The 25,664-nt window shown below is 43.6% G+C and overlaps 2 protein-coding genes across 5 annotated transcripts; one reads left to right on the top strand and one right to left on the bottom strand.

Annotated features, from left to right (window-relative positions):
- The first annotated feature begins 595 nt into the window (after positions 1–595).
- HMGCS1 (3-hydroxy-3-methylglutaryl-CoA synthase 1) lies at positions 596–11,868 on the top strand. 2 transcript variants are annotated; one of them, XM_066339173.1, is made up of 10 exons: positions 596–686; positions 5,090–5,547; positions 5,925–6,050; positions 6,567–6,731; positions 7,417–7,585; positions 7,704–7,874; positions 8,683–8,789; positions 9,133–9,258; positions 9,530–9,693; positions 10,085–11,868. In XM_066339173.1, the coding sequence occupies exons 2-10, from the start codon at positions 5,100–5,102 to the stop codon at positions 10,175–10,177; spliced, it is 1,569 nt and encodes a 522-aa protein (XP_066195270.1). In that variant the 5' UTR covers positions 596–686; positions 5,090–5,099; the 3' UTR covers positions 10,178–11,868. The 2 variants fall into 2 exon arrangements, with proteins under 2 accessions (XP_066195270.1, XP_066195269.1); XM_066339172.1 differs by lacking the exon at positions 596–686 and adding an exon at positions 3,792–3,812.
- A 1,549-nt stretch (positions 11,869–13,417) lies between these two features.
- On the bottom strand, positions 13,418–23,890 carry NIM1K (NIM1 serine/threonine protein kinase). Of its 3 annotated transcripts, none has more exons than XM_066339174.1 (5): positions 23,620–23,890; positions 23,086–23,468; positions 22,287–22,525; positions 16,254–16,522; positions 13,418–14,277 (listed from the first exon to the last, which is right to left on the bottom strand). In XM_066339174.1, the coding sequence occupies exons 2-5, from the start codon at positions 23,154–23,156 to the stop codon at positions 13,531–13,533; spliced, it is 1,326 nt and encodes a 441-aa protein (XP_066195271.1). In that variant the 5' UTR covers positions 23,157–23,468; positions 23,620–23,890; the 3' UTR covers positions 13,418–13,530. The 3 variants fall into 3 exon arrangements, with proteins under 3 accessions (XP_066195271.1, XP_066195272.1, XP_066195274.1); XM_066339175.1 differs by having other exon boundaries at positions 23,086–23,277; XM_066339177.1 differs by lacking the exon at positions 23,620–23,890 and having other exon boundaries at positions 22,287–22,864; positions 23,185–23,609.
- Positions 23,891–25,664: the final 1,774 nt, after the last annotated feature.

The following is a 25,664-nucleotide window of genomic DNA, read 5'->3' as shown; positions in this document are numbered from 1 at the left end:
AAAATGCTACGGGAAGATCCAGGGCAGGGCAGGACACCCACCACATCCTCCGTGAAGCAATCCTGCTGGCACAGTCCCTTGCGAGCCCCAGTGCCGGAGCACGCCGGGGTCAGGACACGCCGAGGCCGGTACATTTCGGGGACTGGATGAGGGGAAGAGGGGACAAACCGGGGCCGGAATGAGTCGGGGTCAGGATGCACCGGGGCCTGGGAGCGCCGGGCCGGGATACTCCGGGCGGCCCGGGCAGGGACACGCGGACACTCCCGTTGCCAGGCAACCGCCTCGCACCCGGCCCGCGCCCGTCCTACCCTCACCCGCGGTCGGCCGCGCGCTTCCATTGGCTGTCCCCGCAAGGCGCACGGCTCCCATTGGTCTTCCGCCGCCCATGCCGCGTCCCCATTGGTACACCGCCCTCTGCCCACGCCGCGTCACTTTCTCACGCCATTCCCCCCGCCCGTTCCGCCCGCCGCGCGCGGGGCGGGGGGCGGGACCTGGGGGGGACGCGGTTGTGATTGGCGGAAGGCGCTGCCGCTCAGGCTGCCCGTCGGGCGGCGGGCGGCGCAGCTGCTTAAAGGGGCCGCACGCCCGCCGGGGGCCGGTGTTGTGTTGAGTGCGCGCGGAGCCACATCGGGAGCGACAAGGGGAGCGACATCGGGAACGACACCAGGAGCCATCACCTCCGACAGGTGAGCGCGGCTCGGGCCGCGGAGGCACTCGGGCCGGGGGCGAAGGGCTGCGGAGCCGCGTGGGGGAAGCACCCGAGGGGCGGCGGGGCTGGGAGGGGGAGCCGCACGCAGGGTCGGCATAGCTGGGAGCGGTTTCCAGGAGATGCGAGCGCGTTCGGAGGAGCGCCCGTAGCGCGGCAGGCGGGGAATAAATAAATAAAAATGATTTTTTAAAATTGGGAAAAAAAAAAAACTAAAAAAAAAAAAAAAAAAAAAAAAAAAAAGGATAAAAAACATCCCAAAAAGGTGTGTCAGGGTATCCTAACTTAGGTGTCACCCCGCATCCCGCGCCGACCGCTGTCCGAAGCATCACGGCCCGTGGGGCGGCGCTCACTGCCCGGGCAACCAGGTGCCTCCCGAAAGGACCGCATCCCGGAACGGGGGTCCTGGCCACTGCCTCCCGTCCTGCCTTCGGGGGAGGCCCCCGGCTGTGTGAGCTGCGGTGAGCGGCTGCTGCGGGGCTCCGCCAGGCTCTGCCCCCGCCTCGGAGGCAACCGAGAAGCCTTCAGCGTGTCCCTGAATTGCCTCTCAATGTCGTGACAGCGTCGCCCTCCCAAGCCGGGAAAGGCGGACCGAGTGTGTCTCCCCGACCACGCCACCTCTCGTCGCCCAGGCAAAGGCAGCCGGGTGCTGCCCCAAGGGCTGCCGCCTCTTTCTCTCCCGATGGCGTCTGCCGCTGGGTGTGGGCATCCCGGCGCCCACCCGTGTTGCCGACGGAGCCCCGTGCTCCGATCCCCGCCATGCCCGCGGGTGGGGCCGCACGGCTCCGTCCAAGGTTCCGTCCCTGCGCTTTGCCTGCATCCCGGCGCACGGAGGTGAGCCAGCGTCCCGAGGGGATGGATGCCCATCCCGGCGCGCAGCCGAGCGTCCCGCGGGGATGTGGCCGCGCTCCGGGCGCACGCGGTGACCCCTGGTGGCGGCACGGGTGTCGTGCGCGCGAGTGTCACCTGCGGGGACCAGTCGGTGATGTCACAGCCGGGGCTGCCACGGGCACAGCCCTTCCCAGTGGTCCTCTGGAGCCAAAGGCATCTCTTGTAGCGAACAAGGCCGGGACTTAGTTTCCACCTTTTGAGTAAAGTGTTCCGTTAGAATTAAAAACTTGGGCAGGAAATGACAGAGTCGAATTTTTGACATTGTATACTCAAATTCCTAAGAAAGACAATAATGCGATCAGTCGTTACAAACAAATGTGTTTTTGGTAGCACAAGCAGAAAGATATGGCTTATCTTGCGCTTCTCGATCATTCCCAGAATCATAATGAGACATGAAACAAAGCATGTATCTCATTTCCATATATCAAAGCATTTGGGGTTCTTCTTCTTTTAAAACAAATCATGTTTCTGAGAAAGTTTTCATTTTCAGTAAAAACTCAATTATAGGATGTTGTTTGCTGTTTGACCAGGAAGACAAAAGACTGTCTGTCGCTGAGTAAACAATTTTTTTCCTGTAATGACTAACTGACTCAAGATGCCACATGTCCCATTTCCTTCAGTGCTGAGAGTATGCTTACAAAACAGTGCTTCTCATAGCAGCACAGGCCGGTAGCCCAGACTGCCTCCCTGCTAGGTGTGACGGGTGAGCTTGGTATTCAGTGAGCCTGGGAACATGACAGAAACACCCTCCCTTTTAGTTGTGTTCTGCACAGTGTTCTGGTGAGAGAACTGCAGCAAGTAATACCACTTGAATGCCAGTTTTGGCATCTCAAAGTTCTTCAAGGAGCAAGCACAGAAAACGCTGGTTTTCATCAGCTCTCACCAATAATGCAACTCCTTTTGGCAATAATTTTCCCAATAATTCACTGCCTGGTTAAAAGCTGCCGTTCTCCTATGTCCATTACTTGTCAAGTCCATTACATGCTCCGTGCAGGCTTCAGGGAGATCTCACTGCTCCCTTTCAGAACTCACAGTGAGCTTATTGAAAAAGAGAGGGAGAGGGACTTCTTGCAAGAACGTGTAGTGACAGGACAAGGGGGAATGGCTTCAAACTGAAAGACAGTGTTTCAATGAGACATGGAGAAGAAATTCTGTGTTGTGAGTGAGGGTGGTGAGGCACTGGCACAGTGTGCCCAGAGGAGGTTGGAAGGAGATGGTGTCTAAGGTCCCTTCCAACCCAAACTGATTGTCAATGGGTTTTGTAAAAATCTTAAATAAAGTTAAGCCTTTTGAGATTCTTTGCAGCCTCCAACTTTAAGCTTTCTGGCCCTTCAAGCAGCAGTGAGCTCTACTCTAGGCACATGGCTCACCCTCAGCGTGGCTGCCAGACCTTGATGAGCTAGAATTTCCTTTTTGAAAATAATGAGGTGTTTTGTGCCAGAAAAAGAGCTGGACCCCAAAGCCCTTTTCCCAGCTGTTATCTTGGGATCTCTCTGTGAGCCGTGCGTTTACACTCATATGAGAGCCAGAAAGCTTCTTCCTTCAGTGCCTGTGCAGATTCGGGATAAAAGCTCTTGTAGCCAAGTTTTGGACCCCAGTACTACTCTGTGTCCCCAAGCCGTGTGTGTGGCTTGTTCACGGTGCTGCTGAGCAGGGATATCCCTTGCTCCCCGCAGCTCCTGAGGACTCTGGACCAGCACACTCCCTCCCCTGGCTTTAGTGAATCGGTGATGGCTACTCCACTAACTGCATCAGCTGGCTGCTGTACCGTAACAAATCCAGAATCCTGCCTGACAGCTTCCAAGAGGCAGCAATAATGATGGGTGTGCTCAGTTTGTGGGGTTGTTTGGGTTTTGGGGTGGATTTTTTTTTTTTTTTTTTTTTTTTTTTGGTGATCTGTCTAGTTTAAAGCAAGAAACGGCGATAGGGCACGCTCCACTTTGCAAGTAGAAGCGAGGTGCCGAGGGATGGTCCAAAATAACAAACAAACAAAGCCCGAACCACACAGGAAGCCACCCCACGCTGGGATTTCGGGTGCTGGCGAATTCGGTTTTGTTTCCCGTGGGTGTTTTTGTCCCGTGCCAGGCGCCGATGCCGAGCGCACCGTCCCGGCGTTTCCCGCGCCGGGCGGGCGTGCGGCGGCTGCTGCGCACGCGCACTGCCCGCCGCACGCATGCGCACGGCGGCAGGAGCCGGCCATGGGATTCCGCGGCGTGTAAGCGGTGGGCAGCGTGAGGGGCTGAGGGCGGCCGTGGGAGGGCGGCCGGGCTCGGCTCGGCTCGGCTCGGCTCGGCTCGGCTCGGCTCGGCTCGGCTCGGCTCGGCTCGGCTCAGCCCAGCCCAGCCCAGCCCGGCCCAGCCTGCGGTTGGGGCGCGCTGAGACCTACTGCACGCACATTCCCGCGGCTCCTGCCGGGCTCCCGGGTGGGTTATGGATAACCTTGAGGCTGGGGTGGGGGCGGCGGCAGCCGGGGGACACCAGCAAGGCGAAATTGGTTCTTTTGCCTAAAATCGTACAGTGCGCTGTAGGGCCATTCTTTGTCCCTTTACGCAGCTCGTCCTGGCTTCTAGAACCCTGGAGCTGGGCGCGGAAGGGACGAGTGCCCTGTCAGGATGTAAGCCGAGGAGGATGGTGCCGGGCTGTGTATGTGAGGGAGGGTTGGAGTGATACGGTGTAGTGTGTCCTTGCGAGTAGTAAATCCTCAAGTGTGGTGACAGAAAAGATGTGGGCTTAGAGCACAGAAACTCGGCCTCTCAAGGGAGAACACTGTTCATCTCAGCCCATGAAATATTCCTCCAGGCATGGTATTAGGACTTCCAGTGTTCTGGAATGCCAAAATAGAGTATGCAAAAAAACCAACCAAACAAAAAAACCAACCCAAAAAAAAGCCCACAACACTAAAACTCCCTGTTGTTTTTTAAAACAAAAAAACAACAACAACAAAAAAAAACCCACAGAAATAATTCTGCCTTGTTACAAGTATAAACAGAACAAAGTGACCTATGTCTCTTTGTTTAAAAATAAAAATGGTTTTGAAGAGTACTGGCCTGTTTTAAGACAATGTTTTCCTAGTAGAGTTTTTCAGCTAGCAACGCTAATAAAAATACCCAGTGTTTCTACCTTGGTTATATGTAAAGTTGAAAATTTGCATATAAGCAGAAGTATGAACATTAATTTCTCAAATGCTTAACACTCAGTGAGTGTGTGTTTTGCTTTAGAGATAGTTTGGGCTTAACCTACATCTGTTCATCTCCAGGGCTGAAATCTGTATTTTCATGTAATTTAAACAATCTTATAAAACTGTAGTGATGTTTACAGTATGCTTGTACCAAAGCTTCACCAGAGGCAAAGGCTTGCCTTTTGCAAATGAGCTTATAGAGTACTTGCAGCACAATTTTTTCCATACAAAAACAGGAACTGAAAGTAGGCTCCTCTAAGTATATGTGAGTAAATCACATGGTTTTGTGGTTTTCTTTTTTTTTTTTCTTAAAGATCTGCCACGATGCCTGGGTCTCTTCCAGTGAATGCTGAATCCTGTTGGCCCAAAGATGTGGGAATTGTGGCACTGGAAATATATTTTCCCGCTCAGTATGTTGACCAGACAGAGCTGGAGAAGTATGATGGCGTAGATGCTGGGAAGTACACCATTGGGCTGGGCCAGGCAAGGATGGGGTTCTGCTCTGACCGTGAGGATATCAATTCCCTCTGCTTGACTGTGGTCCAGAAGCTCATGGATAGGAACAACCTTTCCTATGATTGTATTGGGAGATTAGAAGTTGGAACGGAGACTATAATTGACAAGTCAAAATCTGTGAAGACTGTCCTGATGCAGCTTTTTGAAGAGTCTGGTAATACAGATGTAGAAGGAATCGACACCACCAATGCATGCTATGGAGGCACTGCTGCTCTCTTTAATGCTATTAACTGGATTGAGTCCAGTTCCTGGGATGGTAAGTCAAGGGTATTTTTTTGAAAGCTTACTTCATCCTTATATCAGTCTGCCTTACAATGACAGTGGTCACGCTTAACCATATAAAATCCAGAGGGTAAACTGTTTTTCTCACCTGAAGTCTTTTCCTTAAATGCCCTGGGTATTTGCCAGTAGTTCAGTTACAATGTGAAGAATAATGACCTGCCTACTTATGTAAAGGTTTTCTGTAAATTTTGGTGATTGCCAGTTGAAATGTGGGGAAAAAGTCAAAATTGAAGAGCCCTTTAATTTTGGTGTCACCTTCTCAGTAACTAAAGTCTAAAACTTGCTGATGGATGTTAAGATGTGGCGGAGTTGTGGCTCCTTCTCACCATTTTTCCTGTGTGTTTTCCCCAGGACGCTATGCCCTCGTGGTGGCTGGGGACATTGCTGTGTATGCCTCTGGAAATGCCAGGCCCACTGGGGGAGCTGGGGCTGTTGCAATGCTGGTCGGCCCAAATGCACCGTTGATTTTTGAGAGAGGTTAGTCCTGTGGGAGAATGTACGCCGTTCAAGTCAGGTCACTGCATTTGCCCTGGAGCCTCTTCCCTGCTTTTTGTGCCTTGCTGAAGCAGCAGATTAACTCCCACTAATGTTGAAAATTGTTCTTTGTCTCCTCTTACTCTGGGCTAACTCAGCTGAGTCCAGTTACAGGATACAGCAGGGAACAATCAGAGGTGCTCCTATTTGTTTATTTCCTTGGGGATTCTCTGGTAAAATTGATAGAGTAATACTAGAGCTGAATAAAACAACATTCTGCTTCCAGGATGATAGGACAATTCTTTATTGCATGCGTTTGTCATGCTCAGTCCTACTTTGCTCTTCAGGCCATTGAGGACTGTGTGAACCCTTACCTTAAAAGGTCAGAAGTGCCATGAAAAACTGCTGAACTGGGGCCAAAACTGCTTCTTTTTCCACGTGTGCCAACTGACGCATCCCAATTGACTCAAAGCAGCTGAATTAACTAATGTACAACTTGTATCGATTTCTGTCTACCAGGGTTGCGTGGAACCCACATGCAGCATGCGTATGACTTCTACAAACCAGACATGGTCTCAGAATATCCCGTGGTGGATGGCAAGCTCTCCATACAGTGCTACCTCAGTGCTTTAGACCGTTGCTACACCGTCTATCGCAACAAAATCCACGCCCAGTGGCAGAAGGGTGCGTAGCCTCTCCTCATGGTGCTGCAAGATTGGCAGGTGCTGGAGTGTGTACTGCACAGACAGTTTTAGTATCTGATCTAAAAACTAGTCAGCGAGTCTCTTTGTGTTTGTATGTTCTGAAGTGATTGAAATATTTGCTCTTTGCGGTAAGAAATTATTTCTGTTCTGGCATGGCTAAATTCCTGACAGTCTCTAAGCAGTAGTCTCTACTAGCATTTGTTGGTGTAACATATAATGCCTTGGTTAAAAACATACTATTACCCACCTCCATCCAGGCTTTTAAGAAACTTAGGTTATTATTTAAATGTTATATGTTATACTGATTTTTTTTTAAACCTGTATGTTTAGTAATTGCTTCAATTATATTAAGAAGCATAGGTGTAAAGAGAGGCAAATTAAGTCTATTTTTATGTCAAAATGCTGAGTAGAAATACAGAGATTCTGTTAAGCAGCTTATTTTTCTAGAGAAAAAACAAACACTGTTAGCTGATGCAGAAGGTGGTAAAATTTTTTTAAATAAAAGCAGTGCAGTGTGTTAAGCTTACTTGACAGCAGTAGTTAATGTTACTTGTGTGTTTGTGTCTCTTTTATGCCAACGTGGACTGGTGTCATGCCAGCTTTATTTCCATATTTGAAGTGAGTACTAAACATAGGTTGTAACACAACACTTCTGCCATTTCCAGAGGGGACAGACAGACGTTTCACCTTGAATGACTTCGGATTCATGATCTTCCATTCTCCGTACTGTAAACTGGTACAGAAATCTGTGGCTAGACTCTTGCTGAATGACTTTCTCAGTGACCAGAACCCAGAAACAACAACTGGTGTTTTCAGTGGTCTGGAAGCTTTCAGGTAAGACTTGCTGCTATCTTCCTTATTCACATAGTCTGTCACACATCCAAGGTATGTTTTTACTTTCTGCTATTTTAGTATTGTTTCTGAACTTCTTTTTTTTTTCTCTTTTGAATAGGGATATAAAACTTGAAGATACATACTTTGACAGAGATGTGGAAAAAGCTTTTATGAAAGCTAGTGCAGAGCTCTTCAATCAGAAAACCAAAGCTTCATTGCTGGTATCCAATCAGAATGGAAATATGTATACCCCTTCAGTCTACGGTTGCCTTGCCTCTCTTCTAGCCCAGTAAGCAGAAAATTGGGAAAAACTGTTTATGAAGAAGGTCATAAAAAGTTTTATTCAGAAAGTCTTCTGTAAAAGCATTGTCTAGCAAACCTTTTCCTGAGATTGCCTTAAGCAGAAAAACTAAAGTTAAAACACAATTCTGCACACACATTCAGTTCAAATCACAAGCAGATTGAAAATGTCTGTGTCAGAAGCTGATCCAAAACAGCTGCTTACTGCCTTCCAAAGTAGGATCTTATTTGTAAGGTAGTGTTTGTTCTCAGCCCCAGCTTTCCTCCTCTTCCCCTAGTAACACTCCTGAGGTGGAAAAAAATTGGAATATTTTCTCTATCTTACCATAATAAGTAAAGCCAAATTAAATTAGCATGTAATTAATGTTTTTTTTTTCAAGTACAGTCTTTTGCAAAATCATATTAAGTGTCCATTAAACTACTCCTGGTTTTCTTGTGGTTTTTTTTTTTTTTTTTTTTTTTTTTTTTCCTTTATTTTCTTTATTCTGATATTGACTTCCAAGATGTGTTTAATTTTTTTTTTTACTTTAGTTTGCTTAAGAATGAAATCTGTATGCCTTCATCTTATTCTGGGCATTTCTCAGGCATGTTTTGTTCTAGGCAGCTTTTGAGCTCATAACAGCAGTATTTGAATTCGTGTTTTTTAAGTCAGCACTTATGCACATAGTATGCTAAATGTGTATTACAGACACTATAATTTGCTGGTCGCTTTTCCAAAGTTTCTAGCAGTTTCTAGTTATTTAAAACTAGCACTTTGGCTTAATTCTGACTTTAAGAAGCTGTTGTATGATTTGCAGGTACTCCCCAGAGCAGCTTGCAGGACAGAGAATCAGCGTGTTCTCATATGGCTCTGGTTTTGCTGCTACCCTGTATTCCATCAGGGTCACACAGGATGCCACTCCTGGTGAGTGACTGGAGGTGATGTCAACTGCCTCCCTTGCTCAGCTCTTGATGCCTTGTTACACAACCCACTAGCACAAGGAAAGCTGCAGGGCAGTGTCTTAATGATACCAGTGCCACACTGAGAATTTCCAGCTCCAGGGAGTGTTTAAGTGTCTCCCTGAACAAATAAATAATAGTCTTCAAACTCTTGTGAAATGTTTTGAGTTGGTAATTTGGAATATTTTTAAATGACTAATACTTCAGATTCTATAATACAAAGTATTTTGAATGGGCTTGAAATGTTCATATACTAGTGTGCAGTTCTCAGTACTGACTCTGCCTTACACAATGGTTCTATATTGCAGGTTCTGCACTGGACAAAATAACTGCCAGCCTTTCTGATCTCAAAACAAGACTTGACTCAAGAAAATGTATTGCACCTGATGTCTTTGCTGAAAACATGAAGCTCAGACAGGAAACACATCATTTGGGTAAGAACCTAATAAATATCAATAATTCCTGGTCCTAGAGCCAAATGCTTATCACTTAATCCACCTGACTTTAAATGATTAGGGTGTAAAATGAAGGAAATGTCCAACCCTTTCTGCTTCTGAGTACCTTGTTTTCATTTGGTCCAAGATGTCTGAAGTAAAAATGCTGGCTTGTTCTTTTCTGTCTCAGTGCATCCAATCTGCAATGGCCCGTGTTGGGTAAAACTCTTACCAGGAAACAACTAACAGTGTGTTACTCCCTTTCTTACAGCCAATTATATTCCACAGTGTTCAGTAGAGGATCTCTTTGAAGGAACATGGTACCTTGTGCGTGTGGATGAAAAACACAGGAGAACTTATGCCCGGCGCCCACTCATGAGTGATGGACCTCTGGAAGCAAGAGTTGGAGTTGTCCACCCAGGCATTGTTCATGAGGTGAACACTCGGCACTCTTTTAAAGTTTGATGTAAATGGTGGAACCATTTACATGTTTGTCTTAGCATGTGCATGTATGTTGAGGAAGTGGTTTTACGAGTTACATTGAATACTTTGTTAACACGTGTAACATACAAGCCAGAAGTAAAAAGTTGAAACTGCGATTTAAAAAAGTACATTTCATCATAAAAAGAACGAAACGGCACAAGAATGAAAGAAGAACTGGCTCTTCTCACACAGTCTGTTAGCATGAAGCATGACCAATTTGATTGACTTAAGGCCAAGCCATCCATTGTAGCATGAATGTTGTTTGAGAGTTGGACTAGCCATGAAGTATGAATGTCTGTGAACTAGAAAACTGTATTTAATTTTTTTTTTCCCTTCTTCTTAGCACATCCCAAGCCCTGCTAAGAAAGTGCCAAGAATCCCTGCAACAACAGAATCTGAAGGCGTTACTGTCGCCCTTTCCAATGGGGAGCATTAACATACCTCTGTGAGGTGGGGAAACAAACGAGGTGTGAGGGCAGGGTGAGAGAGAGGAAAAAGGATTGCAGTAGCACTGAAGTTTCAGAGTACAGTAGTACTTAACTGGAGCATGAAAAAACTGTTAAGGCTCCTTGAAAAAAATTATCATAATATGGTGTGCTGATTTTATAGTATTTTCAGAACACTAAAATCAGGAGTATATTGGAGATAGAGGGACTTGCCAGGTGCTGTGGGGATTCCTTAACATGTCTTGAACTTTTTTAATTGCTGAGAAGTAGCTGTAGTCTATTACAAAGTCTTTGTACACAGAAAGAAAAAAAAAAAAAAGGAATCTTCTGCCTGCTCTTCCATGTAAAATGACTTGAAACTTACACTGTTAACTTCTACTAGTAGTCAAGTCTGTGCAAAATAGTCCAAGCTTTTAATGTTAGGGTTCTCAGTGCCTTGACAATAACCTTCTGAATACTGCAATTCTCTTTCACTTTATCACCTTCCCTTTCATCCCCAGTCTGCCTCCCATCACCCCATTGCTTTGGGACAGGCATAGAACCAAGAACCATCCATTGCTGGAATAGAATCTCTCTTCCCTGTCAAAATGACTGGATCAAGAACAGCTAGGCTGACAAGTGGCTTTCGTGGAAGAAACTCTGTGATCCACTGTGTTGCTATGTAACTCCTCCTAACATCTTACGTGTTTTATGCCTGCATTTTAAATCACAGGAGACTGGGAGGAAAGATGAAGAAAGCAGGGAGTAAATTTTTTATTCTAAAGAAAGGGGATCATTGATTTGGCACCATAATGGATTGTTTAGTAGAATATTCAAGACGGCAGAATTTTCAAATAAAATTTTGAGCTATTGTGGAGCTGTTCTAATTGGCAGACAAAGGATGTTCATCACTTTGTCTGAAACTCTAGCCTATTAGTTGTCTTTATATAATACATTTCCAAAAGACTCTTTCTAGCTTTGCATATGGCTTTGTACTTTGAAGTCCTCACAACTGGTAATACTGTAGGAGTGGAGTCTTTTATTTCTTTTCCCTTTTCCCCAACGTGCAAGCTAAAGCTATCCATTTTGCAAGCAGTAGATAGATACACAGTGGTTATGGGGAGTCCATTCTGGTAGATTTTTAAAGCCCAGATTGGAAATGAACTATTATATGAGCCTTTTAAGCTTGTAATATATATATATATATACATATATATATATATTTAAGTTGAGCTAATGTACAGAATTAATACAGAATGAAGTTTCGTTGAATTTATTTCTTTGCTAATTCTACAAAGCTACATTATCCAATATAAAGTAGCAAAAAATGATTTCTGTTAATTACATTTTTGTGTGTGTGTGTAATGAAGTGTTTGTACTACCTGTCACTCAATAGGATTTGATAACTTGCTGTATTTGTACAGTCAGGCCTTGGTAAAATAGTTGTTTATTATAAATTGATGAATACTAATCTGTTTGTTCTGCTGAAAATGATGGAGCAATGCATGATGATAGTGTTTGCAAGTATTTCGGTTTAGGTTGCCCTCACAAAACTTGACTTTGGCACCTGTAAAACAAACTGTAATGGAACAAAGTCCATTGCTGGCAGTGGACAAGCCAAGAAGTGAGCTACTGGCACAGGCCTCACAGGTCTGTGAGGCTGATCCTTTATTAAAATAAAGTTTGAGATATTTGAAACCTGTTGGAGTAGTGCTGACTTGTTGGTTTTTTAGGATGGATTTATTTTTCTTTAATAGGAAAGAGGAAGCTGGCTCTGGTAAAACCTCAAAGTTGTGGGTTCACAAATTGTGTGGACATTCTGCATAATTTCTTCTTGGTGTCATTCCATTACAAAAGTGGAAAAAAGAGTTGCTTTGGCTGGTGTAAAGTAATTTTATCAGGGCCATGTTTCAAGATAACTTAAAATGCTTTTATATGGAAACTGTTTATAGTGGAGGAATTAATAACCACTTTACAAAATGGAATTAATTTTAATTACTGATTTATAAAAATTGGTATTATTACCCTCAGAAAATCTGTTTCTGAAGGAGGCTTGGTTCTTGCTTTGTACACACCTCAGCCTCACTGAGTCTGGTTTTCCGTATGTGGCTTTTCAGAGCCATTCCACTCTTATTTATATTAATTATTCCCCCTAAAGTGAAATTATTATCTCAGTGGTGTCATAACAGATAAGGCATCCTGCCTTTAAATGTGAAAGCACCAGCTGTACCTGTGTACACCTTGCATTGGGTATCTTACCTTAACTAAATTCATAGGTTCTACCTCTTAGCTTAGGCATGTCAGCTGTCTGAAAAGAGAACAGAGAACAGCAGCCACACTTGTCCTTTGCACTGGAGTTGATGCTATTGAAGATCTAAGCACAGAATAAGCAATTAAAGCCGAAAATTGGATCATCTGCATTTTGGTGATGCTCAGAACAACCGGAGCTGTCAGACTGTGCAGCTTCTAACTCGCAGCAATCAAGTGTCAAAATCAGCTTTGTACCAGCTTTGACTGCCAAAGCAGGATGGCAAGAGTGAAGACAAGCCTGTAATGCTCAATGAACATAAGCAGATTTTGCTGCTGCTTGCATTCAGCTACAGGTAACAAGGGCTAAGGCAAGAACTTTCAACCACATGGGTTTTGGAGTATGCGTAAATCTTTCTTTATTGAAGTGCAGCAGGAGTCCAAGCAGTTCAGGCTGGCAGAATCGTGCAAGCGGTGGAAGGGGTCAGAAGGGTAATTGACGGTAGCCCAACCAGTCAGGCACCCGCATGTGCAGGGTTAAAGTACTGAATCCTGATTTGTCCTCTGGAATCATAGCAGGCTGGAAACTGCAGCCAACAACAGCTTTGATGTTTCTGGAAAGGAAATAAAATTAATTTTAAAAATTAACTTGATAAATTTGATGAAGTTCAAAAGCAGAACTTGCAATTGTTTAGATTATGGTCTGGTCTCTGCTTAAATTTAGTTCTTTGGAAAAACTGTCCCAGTTTGCAGTGATAAAGTTGTGTTGAGCTTAGGTGCAGCTTTTCAGAAGAGTTAGCTGTTACATGCCTGTGCACAGAATCTCCCAAATGGGTTAAGTGCAGTAGCATGGTGTTTATTAAAAGATCCCCTCCACTCATAATCTTTTCAGTTACTGGGTTCTTGCACTGGCTATGCCAAGTTTGACCCTTGAGAAAGGGTCAAACACGTGCATGAGATCTGTTTTTGAGTGCTCCACTCTCAATTGAGAAATGCAAAGAAAATGAGGCATTTTTTGTTTATTCAAAAATTACAAAAAAAGGTAACACTACAGCTTAAGGATAAGTGAATAATCCCCTTTGTCAAATGTGCTGAGCATAAAGCCTGCAGTGCAATTTTATAAAATAGAACACAGCTTGGATGTGTGCTTAATGCCATTGTAAGAAGTGATTCCGTTCCTCAAGTCTTCTTTTGGATCTGGCTGGGACATGATAGGAACAGATTCAAGTGCCCTTTTCTTCTGTACTCTGTGCAACACAATCCTGTAGACTCCTGTTATGGAGCTGCGTGCGTCTCTTCCCCGGTTGTTCTGAATGTGCTGTTCTGTGATCCCCAGATCTTCCAGAATATTTTTCACTTCAATTTCTTCTTCTTTGAGCGTACTGATGTCTGATAAATACTTAGGATCCAGTTTAAATGTCTGTAAAGGTTTGGGGAACTGTATTCCTTGCATCCATTCACTGTTCATAATCAGTTTGACAGAGTATCGCTTGGTTGGTACTGGCTGAAGGACTCCTTTTATCAGTTTCTGGCAATTTTCTGAGAGGCAGGGAGGCAAAGTGTATGTCCCTTCAAGAATGCACTTTTTCAGCTTGCCTACTGTATCTGCCCGGAATGGCATGCTGCCTGTCATCATGAAGTATAAGAGGATTCCCAGTGCCCAGATGTCTACATAGACGCCAATATAGTTTTCATCTCGGAAGAGTTCAGGGGCAGCATAAGGAGGAGAGCCGCAGAAAGTTTTTAAAGTTTCATCTCTTTTACTTATTGTGCTGAATCCAAAGTCTCCCACCTTAACACAGGTGTTACTGGTGTAGAAGACGTTTTCTGCTTTCAGGTCCCGGTGAATGATATTATTGTCATGCTGTGGAAGAAGAGGAAAAGTTGGTATTGGTTTGTTCCCAGGAAAGTTCTCCATGGCTACCTCTAATTGGTTAATACCCTGAAGGAGAAAGGGAGTTACTTTGGGCAAATTCAGAAACTAGTATTGCAATTGGAAAAATATAAAACAAATCTAACTTAATTCTCCGAAGATACAAAAACAACTGAGTAGGGGGAGAAGGAGGATGCTGGGATTTTTTAAGCACAGCACTCTCAACTTGTTGACTAATAGCGACTGTTTTCATGAAGCAAATGAATGTGTGAGGGCAGCATGGCTAATCCTACAAGACTACTCACCTTCATGTGCAAAATCTCTGGTTTTTTAGGGTTCACAGTACTTGGTTTTGCAGTTACTCTGTGTAACTTACAGATTTAAACATTTAGTTCACCAATTGAACATTATCACAGATAAAATAAGAAATCTGCTACCATTACATTCTGTGATCTAATGTCCTATGAGAAATTGGTGGTGGCAGGAGAAAAGGACCACAGAGTTGGGCTTCATAGTACTTCATATTGCAGGACAACCAACTTTAGTGGTGGTGTAGTTTTAGAAATCTGTAATACATACACCATTATTTCTACTTTTATTTTTCCCTTGGAAATGCCAGTAGTAGATAAGGACTCAAAACTGAATTTGGCCTGCTTAGTCATGACATACCTGTCTTGATTAAGCAAGAGTTTAGCTTCATCTTTAGAATAACTAGAAGGAATGGATGTGCACTCTCCACCTTATCCTTTAGAGTAACACTGTACAGTATCTGGAGGCTATAAAGAAACCTTTTGGCATCCTATTTCAACTCTCATCAGTAACAGCCAGGGATCCTCTGTACTTATGGACTGGCAGCAGGGAGATGGGATTCATGTGATGACATAGCAAAGGTGAAATGTGCAGATGTCTCTGTACAAATAAAGAGGTTGGCCAGCTTGATAGTCTATGTGTATTTCTAAGAAATAGACATGGTGTAATTTTGAAATGTAAATTCAGTTCCCACAGCTGCAGGGTGTCTGGTCTGTGGATAAAATATTGAAGCTAATCCACCACTTAAAGCACATACAATCATTTCATCAAAATACATAAGAAATGCATGCTGTTTATGTAAGTCACGAGTAGTGTGCCATGCAGTCTCTAGACGTCTGACCTGGGAACACCCTTGTTTCTGACTTCGCCAGAAGCTATTATGTGGCAAGGAGGACAGGAGCCATCAGAGGGCACCCTCAGCCAATTTTAACAAATGCTGCTTCTGCAACTTGTAAAACAGTTCTCCTTGTTTCCTTGTTTTACTTTTTTTTTTTTTTGTTTTTTTTTTTTTTTTTTTTTTTTTTTTTAAGTATCTGTAATTACACTGTAAGGTTTAGAGATGTACTGAAGTAGTTAATTGCTCTTTCTATGCCTTGACAAAATGCTTTGGGCTCTAGACAAACAGCATCATCCTAGGTATATATACTGAAGACTAGACAAGAAGTGACTTGTTTAGTGTTAATCTCACAGATTTATATCGAAGTGAGGACCAGGAACTGACTGTGTTTAAGTGACAGACTCCCACATTCATTAATAAGCAAGCCGGATGTTTGCAACACCTAACCAGCCTCTCTGGAAGCGGAAGAGTGACTGATCCTGTGTTTTGAAACAGGGAGTGAAGAAATGAAGCTTTGTTCACTGGTGCCCACAGTACATTAAAGCAAACAGAACACTGGTGCTAAAAGGGTGATTCCACCCACCAGGTGTTACCAGTTCAATCTCCTCCCAAAAGCTGCCAACAGAGAGGCAGTAACTTGAGGTGTATATGAAAATCCTGAGCTACTTTTAACACAGCTGTTCTATAGCTGTTTTGCTTTTCAGAAATGTGGGCCTGAAATTTTGGTTAACAGTAAATCCACTGTTGAAAGTTAGAAGAAATACCCACAAAATGTGTTAAGAGTAGTGAGAGGCAGCATGCCTGTGTAAGACCAACTTACCATGTGCTTCACAGCAGACACAATCTGTGAGAAGATTATTTTACACTCTGTTTCTAGCAGCTTTCCTTCTGTACTGATTTTAGTGAAGAGCTCCCCACCTCCTGCGTACTCCATCACCAAGTGCAGTTTTGAGAGTGTCTCCACCACTTCATACAGCCTGATGATATTTGGGTGGTGCAGCTTTTCCATGCTGGATATCTCACGAGACAGCAAACGTTGAGTCTTCCGGTCTAGTTTTGTCTTGTCCAAAATCTTAATTGCAACTTTTTCTGAGAATAAAGACATTTTTTCCCACGTTGTTATTGCAATAGGTACAAATAGTAATACTATTTACATACAGTAATGCTTGGTTGTAGAAGTGCAATAAAATTTCACCTCATCAGTATAAATTAAACTGCAAGGGCCTACTAAGTCCTGCAATCTTTCACACAACCCCTGCCCCTTTCTGTCTACAACATCCTACTCAGTGCTGGGGTAACTGAAGGCTGGTGGAGTATTCCAAGTATTTCATTACTGATCAAATCACCTGCTGCTTTGGTGTGCTTTGCTGTGACAGGCTAATATGTGTCTGAAGGTACAGCAACTGCTTTAGGTGTCCACTCCTGGTAGAGAAAGTTTGTGCCTTTGTTGTTAGCTCAGAGCTCCCCAGATAAGTCAGGTACTTGGAGACTAACAGAGGTGTGAAATTTGTCTGCTTTGTTTCCAACCAGACAGACAAACTTGTGGGGAATTTAGAGGCTTTAGCTATTTTATTCTGAGCAGGGAAGCAGAGTAAGTCGCAGAGATCCCGTAAGACAGCAAATCTAGCTGGCATATGCTGTTCTGCTAATGCAAAGCTGCTGTTAAGTCTTTTGTGTTTCTGGAAGCCTACATAGTGAAGCCAAAGGCCAAAAAACACATAAAATATATATCTCTGCAGCTGCACCACATCATCAGGGCAGCTCAGAGCAGTATGAATAGGTCAATCAGAGTTGCCCTTATGTTCCTGTATTAGTCTGTAGGTTACAGCTTTTGTCTTTATTCTTCTGAATACAGCGGGTATTTGAAGGATTAGTCTGGTGAAAACAGGTTTACAGTGGCTTTGTATAACTTGTTAGGACAGCAAAATTAAAATGGATCACAGTAATAGAAACAACTATTTATTCCTGGGAAGAAGGGATTCTTGGTTGGTTGGGGATTTTTTTTCTCCGCAAGATTATCTTTGTCAAGCAATCATAGATTTATTAATAATTAATCACTTTAAATAAATACTTCAGAAAAAAAAACTTCACCTTGATTTCTAGTAAAAGGGAATAAATTGGAAAAAAGAGGTATTGTTCACTTGTAGCTGTAAGAAAAGAGTGAGAAGGCTATTACATTTTTACAAATGTTCGGATATAAAAACATTCAAGTTTTTACTGAATATTATCAATATTATCATGGAGTTTTAACTCAAGTTTAGTATTTCAACATACATAAAAGAATATTAAGGATACTTATGCATGTGTCTTTAAGATCAAGAAAACTCCATATTTGGTAAATTTACATTTTATTAGTATGATACATATATCAATTGATCACCCTAATGAAATGCAGCAGATGCTTGAAGCGCACATGTGATTCTTGTGGTGGAAGGTGCTGAATTATCTCTTGACATGCCTGTTTTCAGGAGACTGAGCACAGGGCAGCTGTGCTGGCCACACTGCTTCTCTCTGACCTGAGGGAGAGCCCTTCAGGGAAGCAGGTACCTCCTGTGTGGTGTGGAGGTGGGTGAACCAGGAGGAAGTGCAGCTACTGACAGGGATGCTGGCAGCGCTCTGACTGCTGACCTAGTGGAAGACCCTTGTAATGTTCCATCGCATACTGATCTCCTAAACCAAGAGGAAAGAGCAGCAGCTTGCAGTAGGTTATATTTGCACAACTAAATGCTTACAACTCTTACAATCTTAACCATGTGATTTCATCATTACATCTTGATCTAAAGAAGTTAGGGACATTCGGGTTTTAAAATAAAATTTTCCAGGCTAATTTTTTTCCCTTACATTTTGCTCTACTTTTCCTCCTAGTCAGTTTCCCTGCAAAGTTTTAAAAGGAAAAAGAAGGGGGGAAAATGGTTTAGAACTGAAGAGCCTGCTCTGACTCAAACACCACCATAAATCAGGACAAAGCTCCTTTAAATCTACATCACTGCAGTTGCAAATGCATGACATGCAAAGAAACCCACCCCACCCTGAGTGTAGAAAATCTGACACCTCCCTTTTCTTTTCTAAACTCTTCCTTTCTGCTTCCAAACAATGCTTGGTTTACAAATCCTCTATTACTCTTGCTTAGCAGCTCTGCTGAGCAGAACAACATTTTTAGCAGGTGGCTTATTTACCAAAATAATTCCAAAAATAGTTTAAAGATATTTTGATTGACTATATTCAGTGTATAAGGTTTGAAAAGTGCTAGGTGAAATCTCAGTAAGAGAAACTAGGAAAAGGTTGGGAAATAATTTCAAGAAGAAATGAGGTATGCGGTGATGGCAGAAGAATAAGATACAAACAGAATCAAGTTAAAATTGTTTAAAAAAACCCAAAAAGCAAACTGGATGCCTGGATGTTCCTGCTTTTGCAATTTGTGTCACATTAGACCGACTTCTTACTAGCTATAAATTTTGAATGCTCTTAATTGCTTCCATTCAGCTGTGCTCTCACACTTCCTTTGTCAGATGGAAGATATGTAAAATAAAAGTTATATAGGGCTTAGGAACTTAACAGTCCTTAGCAAGAAAACTCCAGGAATTTCTGGAGAAAATCTCTGCCAAAATTCAGGTTAATATAGTAGGCAAAGCCCCTGAATATCACAACACACATAGAAACATAAATCAGAAAAGACCTCTAAGATCATCAAGTCCAACCTGTCAAACCCACCACTAAACATTGTCCCTAAATGGCATCTACACATCTTTTAAAAGTATCTCCAGGGATGGTGACTTCACCAGTTCACTGTGGAGCCTATTCCAAGGCCTGAACACTTCTGTGGTATAGCAATTTTTCCTAATGTCCAACCTAAACCTCAACCTTTCCTGGCACAATTTGCGGCCATTTCCTCTTACTCTGTCCCTTGCTACCTGGGAAAGGGAACCTACCCCCATCTGGCTACACCCTCCTGTCAGGCAGTTTCAGGGAGTGACAAGGTCTCCCCCAAGCCTCCTTTTCTCCAGGATAAACACGCCCAGCTCCCTCAGCTGCTCCTCACAGCACTGCTGCTCCAGACCCTTCCCCAGCTCCATTGCCCTTCTCTGGACTCTCTCCAGCCCCTCAGTGTCTGTCTTGCAGTGAGGGCCCAGAACTGGACACAGCACTCGAGGTGTGGCCTCAGCAGTGCCCAGCACAGGGGGACAATCCCTGCCCTGCTCCTGCTGCCCACACCATTGCTGACCCAGGCCAGGATGCCATTGGCCTTCTTGGCCCCCTGGGCACAGCCTGGCTCATGTTCAGTCACTGTCACCAGCACCCCCAGGTCCTTTCCAGCCCCTCTGTCCCAGCCTGTGGCCCTGCCTGGGGCTGTTGTGAGCCAAGGGCAGGACCCAGCCCTGGCCCTTGTTGACCCTCACACCACTGGCCTCAGCCCATGATCCATCCTCTCCACATCCCTCTGCAGAGCCTGCCTGTGCTCCAGCAGATCGACACTCCCACCTAATGTGCTGTCACCTGCAAATTGACTGACATTAATCAGAGCTGGCCCCAATACTGAGCCCTGTGGAGCTCTGCTAGTGACTAGCCCCAGATGGATATAAACCATTCACCACCACTCCTGCATCCGGCCAGCCAGCTTTTTATCCAGGGAAGAGTGCACCTGTCCAAGCCATGGGACATGGCATCCACATCATAGCACCAACATTTTTTTCTGTGTTTTCTAAACAATCAAGACAGTCCTTGTGAGGGAAACAGGGTTCATCATCCAGTATGATTCTGAAGCTTTTCCTCTCTCTCTCTAGAAATCCTGTGTCCTGCTGCAACAGATCACAAGGGAAACAGAAAAGCACATATATGTAATTGTTACAAAGGCTCATTTTAGTAAAAATTAAAACTATTTCCTCTTTCGGTACACGATCATACAGGAGAGAGAAAATACTACCATATTAAAACTGGCAGTAACTGAAGAGCTGAACAGCCCTCTGACAAATACACCACCCTCTACCACAGCGACCAGAGCAGCATTAATGATGAAGCCTTGTATTTAAATCATCAGATTAAAAAAAGACTTGCAGTCATTAACACTGCACAGGAACATAATTTCATTGCCAACACAACAATGTGTATATACTGCAAAAACCAGAACTCTCTTTGGTGGTGGTGAGTGTGTACATATGAATGCCTATGTGCATGTTCCTGTTCTCCTCTCCATGTACTGTACTTTATTAGCACAGATAAGCTCACAGACAGAGATGAGTCAGGAAATTATTATCTTTCATTCCTCCTTCCTCATGACAGTTACAAACTTACCATCAATATATCAACTCCCTTTCCAATGAACATTTTAACCAAAAAAGTTAAAAACAAACAAAAGAAAAAGAATTAGAGGAATTTCTGTTGAAAAAGAACCTTTTACAGAAAAAGTACAGGTTTGGGTTTGGTATTTAGTTTGTCCAAGCTTATTGTATTCACTGAAGTTCAGAAATTTTCAATCAGCTTTATTCAGATACTAATGCATCCTGTTTCCTAAGTAAGCTCAGCAAAGGGTTCATCTAGATCAAATTTCTAACTGCCTTTCATCAGCATTCCTTGTGTTCCCAGTACAGAAGCAGCATTTCCTCCAGCAATAAGCACAAAACAGTTACCTCTGGAAGAAAGAAATATCACAGAGGAGGAAATAAATTGTGGGCCAAGCAGAACAGAGATGCTTTTCGGAAACAAGCATAACCAAAAACCCAACACCCGGTTAAAGCAACTCCTGGGTGTCACCAGGCTTAAATGTGAAAAAATAAGTACCACTGGCTATCCACTTAGATTCCCAGTGCAACAACTGCTGCACCTAAGGGATAAAACCCAAGGCTTTTGCCCCTCCTAAATCTGGGCTGAAAGAGGTGATTGTTGAAAATAACAATAGATAATACAGTTTTGGGGCATATCTCGTTCTCTCACCTGTAAGATGATGAAGGGAAAGGGAGTCAGTGAAACTGAAAAGCAAAGACTGTTAGAAGAAAAGTAAGATAGTAGTGTACAAAGATATAGAGAAAACAAGTCACCCTGATGGAAAACAACAACTTCTATTATTGTCAGATAAAGGCAGAAGAAACAGGTCAGCTGATGGCAAATTCATAGTTATACTTATGACTGAATAGTCCACTGCAGTTACCTAACCCTTCTAGTCCTTCCTAAAGAAACAGATAAGGTGCTTTGTATAATTAAAACAAGAAAAATAATCAACACCAGTTTGGCAATACCAGAGCTCATTTCCCTGCACCTGTTCCTCCCACACCTATAGCCCCATCCCAGCTTTTTACAGTAAAGAACCATCGGCAAATGAATCAGTTAAGTGGGCATAGAATTTCTCACCAAAATTACCATGACCAAATAAATTTTTTTGTCCATACTAGTAAAATCTGTGATGAAACAAAGGAAACCTTGCTACCTCTGGCTGCAGGCAGGAGCATGCCTAGCCCATTATCCTGGGAATTCATCACCTGTATCCCTGCAGGCCAGGAGATGGGGCAGGGAAGAAGGTGGATAGACAGGACAGGTTCTAGGAGGTGAGGCACAATACCACACTTCTAATTGTGGAGTGTTTGAGCCATGGGATAAGATGTGTTAACTCCATGAAGTGCAGCGATGAACCCCTCCTATAATAGCTGCCATGTAGAGAAAATGCTTCTGTAGTTTCTTTAAAGCCTAATCCAACCCTGAGCATTTATGTGTGACCCTGCCTATAGATTAACTCAAAAAATTAAAAATACACACACACATACACACACACACACTCTCTGTATGTGTATTTAAAGTTCATACAGCATCTTTCTTCCCATAGGAGGCCATTTACATAGGTCACTCAGCATGTAATGCTGCCTACCTTTGGTTAGGGAATGAATTCCAAGCCTCACTTGTGAGAAATTCCCACTTCCTATTTCTCCTCTGACTCGATAGAAGGCAATTCTCTTTCCCAGGGTTAATTCTTTCACCACTTTTTCATTATGAGACATATCCTGCATTAGTTTCTCAAATGGGGTCAGCCTGTGCTGTTTATCCTCTTCACCTTCTTCATGGCACTCCTGGTGCCCATCATCTTCTCTGCTGTCCTCATGATGCCACCTGGAACAGCGGTATTTTCCAAGACCTTCATTCACATATCCTGTTGTCATAGTTTATAGGGTAGTCACTTCCCCATTTAACAAGATGTCCTAGTAAGTTTAAATGAAGTAATTCTGTATAAATATGCAATCCTGCACATTATGGACACTGTGACAAGTGCAGTGAAAGGAAAAAAGAAAAATAGCAGCTTACAGAAAGTCCAAAGACTAGTTTGAAAATTTGTTCAAAAACAAATCTGGCACATCTACATATTGCATGTGCTGTTCAGAATCAGAGATAAAACTGGAAGCTGTATACATCCATTCCTCACTAATAGAGTTTGTGTGTCAGGATCTTCAGCTGTAAGGTAAAAGAGACTTTGTAATTAAAACTGCAAACTTTGTGCAAAAAAGCGGCAAGGTGCTCACTGTCTATGCAGAACATTTGACACATGTAAAATATTTGACACAAATATTCAGATTTTATCTTGATCCTTTGAGAACTAACTTGATAGATAAAAGTCAAACAGAAAGCTGCTCTGAATAAGTCCAGATACTTCTAGCTAATTTTGAATAGCTGACCTTAAGAGCGTCGTTCTCCTTGATTCTGGTAAAAGTCCAAAAGCTGACTGTAGGGATTGCCTTTGATTCATTCTTCAGCCTGTGAGCTTGTCACCGTACCTTGGAAATGTCACTGTGTATGGAAGCCTTGCTGTAAAAAGCACGCTGTCCCTCTGTTTCTTTGCCATGGTGTGCTCAACAAAGCCACTGATTCTGGGAGATGACAGGAAAAGCACAGTCTGTGAACCAGGCAAAAGAAATGCTGCGCCTCAGTATCCCTGCAGTCACATGGCAGGACAATACAGGATTAAGTAACTGCAATGTCACGTTAACCCTCCTTTATTTAGATGAGCTTTCTTTAACGCCTTGAGCCTTCTCAAAATTTTGCCAGACGCGTGGTGCTCCTGAGCAGATAGATGAAGAAAGTAATTAAAACCTTTACATAACAGCCATACGCTTCACTGAATGACAGCATGACCCATACTATTTCACCAGTTTAACTCTGGCAGCACAGACACAGAAGTACTTACCCTAAATACACAAGGAACCACTTACCTTTAAAGCAGCACACCGTTTTGTTGTTTTCTTCTTTACCTTTCTCTTTTAACCTTGAAAGCCAGGAGTTGATCAGCGAGTGCTGATGATGCAGCTGCACGCCTGAGGGTGGTGAGCTGGGCATGAGAGCTGAGGCAGCGCAGGCAGTGGCAGCGCTCACCTCCCCTGCTCCCAGCCTGCAGCACACCCGACTGCCAGGACAGAGGCACCAGATTGAGGGCGAGTGAATCAGACCAGTAACTCACTGCCCGGAGCTTAGGTAGGCTGTCACCTAAGGTGCCCACTAGCAGAAGGCATGTGACATTTGCCAGGTGGAGCTGCCCTCTAAACCCCCCAATCTCCCTCGTGAGCAAGAGGAAGAGAGGTCAGAGGCATGACCTAGGGGCAAAGAAAAGGCAGGTGGTGATGGTTTCATGAAATGGGAACTGAAGTGGCACAGAAGCACCTGTCTACTCCTTCAGAGAGGCCAAGGTGACTGACCCATGCCCTGGGACACTGCTCCCTGCCTTGAGGCACATTGAAGAAATTTTGCAAGTCATTTTACCTCTCTGTGCTGCAGCCACGTTACCGACAGACAAACCTGCCCCAGGGTGTGTGAGGCAGAAAGCCTGGCTTTCCCTCAGAGTCTGCGACTCTGTCACTTCTCTGAACCAGGGATGCTTCTTACTATGTGTGCAGCAAACTTAATGGCTGATGCAGTTTGTAACTGGAAGAGAGGGAGAATTTACTACTTCCATGATATCTCTGTTACTCTTTTAGGCTTATTCATGTTTGAAGAAAGGGGCCATTTTCATGGTTGACAGAAATTTAAAATAATAGATAATTGCATTATTCTGTCGATCTAAATAGAGTGAAACCCCTGACAAATACAGTATGTGTACATACAGCTAATGGCAAAATCCTGATTTTTTTTAGGGAAGAGATGAAGTGACAAATGAAAAAATTCTCCAGTATTCTCCCACCAAACCACTCTTCCTTAGCACCAAATGTTCCCCATAATTTTAGTATTTTATACCTTGGAAGAAAAAAATCTATGTGAAAGGACACCCCATTCCCACACAAACTGAAAAACCCAAACCCCACACCTTAGATTCTGTTTTTCCTCCACTTGGGAAAAGGATGATATGATTGCCTGAATTCTGGCCCATAGGTTTTCTGCTTTAACCTGTTCCCCATCCCAATTATAAAAGTATTCTAGGTAATAAAAAACTCTTTGTATTAAACTCGACTGTATTTCACAGTTTTAACAGTGGATGACACTCTAGCAGAGCAGGGCTTTTGGAAGCCACTTGTCTGCTGTATCGTGCCACAGCAATTCAGAGGCAGAATTCTGGCCCCATTTGCCTCTTTGATCCTGAGAACAGCAGCACAGGTTGTCGATACAATAGGTCTGGAAACCTTCATGAGCAATGTCAAGCATACCATATATAAACTATTATTTAAACAAATGTCCTTAGTTGGGCAGTGCCATCCTCACCACTAAAGAATAGCTGAAACTTATGGCTGTAACCTCCAGAGTGGCAGGTATGGATAATTCTGCTCCTGCAAAAGAAGAAACATAAAACTACCACCATCTTCTGCAAAAATTATCAGTGCCCTTGCAGTTAACTGGCTGTACAGAAAAGGCTGTGTAAAAAGAAAGATTCAAACAGACTTCTGTAGACAAGCCCTTCTTGAATACAGCCCATCAAGGCACAGAAGGCAGCTAGCCCAGTCCCTGTGGATCACAGAGAAAAACCATATGGGAATAACAGAAACTTGTGGGACAGAGAAGTCAAGAGAAAGGCAAAACTGCATTGAGGAACCAGCACATGGCTCTTCCTATATTTGCTCCTGCAGAATTTCTCGTGGGGCTCAGCATGTTCTGTTTTAGAACATAGACTACCATTAATCTCTCTTTCAGGCTTGACATGTAACTGTCAACCCTGCAGCCTCATGGAACTTGGCCAGCCAGCTGGGTTTACCCTGTCTTTTGAGATGAGCTATTTCAGTATTCCTGGTGTTAGCTGTATATATACCATCTATTTATGGCCTGCATTCCTTCC

Source organism: Sylvia atricapilla, chromosome Z (genome assembly GCF_009819655.1).
Source record: "Sylvia atricapilla isolate bSylAtr1 chromosome Z, bSylAtr1.pri, whole genome shotgun sequence".
Classification (NCBI taxonomy): Eukaryota; Metazoa; Chordata; class Aves; order Passeriformes; family Sylviidae; genus Sylvia; species Sylvia atricapilla.
The sequence above is the reverse complement of the archived record's forward strand: the minus strand, read 5'-3'. Positions and strand labels throughout refer to the sequence as shown.

Coding starts and splice junctions, on each gene's coding strand:
- NIM1K (XM_066339174.1), bottom strand. CDS start 23,156: ATGAATCAAAGGCAATCCCTACAGTCAGCTTTTGGACTTTTACCAGAA. Junction 22,526..23,085: donor AGGAGAACGACGCTCTTAAG/GTCAGCTATTCA, acceptor CCGCTGTTCCAG/GTGGCATCATGAGGACAGCA. Junction 14,278..16,253: donor TGTCTGCTGTGAAGCACATG/GTAAGTTGGTCT, acceptor CTTCTTCCACAG/CATGACAATAATATCATTCA.
- HMGCS1 (XM_066339172.1), top strand. Junction 6,051..6,566: donor ACCGTTGATTTTTGAGAGAG/GTTAGTCCTGTG, acceptor TCTGTCTACCAG/GGTTGCGTGGAACCCACATG. Junction 6,732..7,416: donor CCACGCCCAGTGGCAGAAGG/GTGCGTAGCCTC, acceptor TGCCATTTCCAG/AGGGGACAGACAGACGTTTC.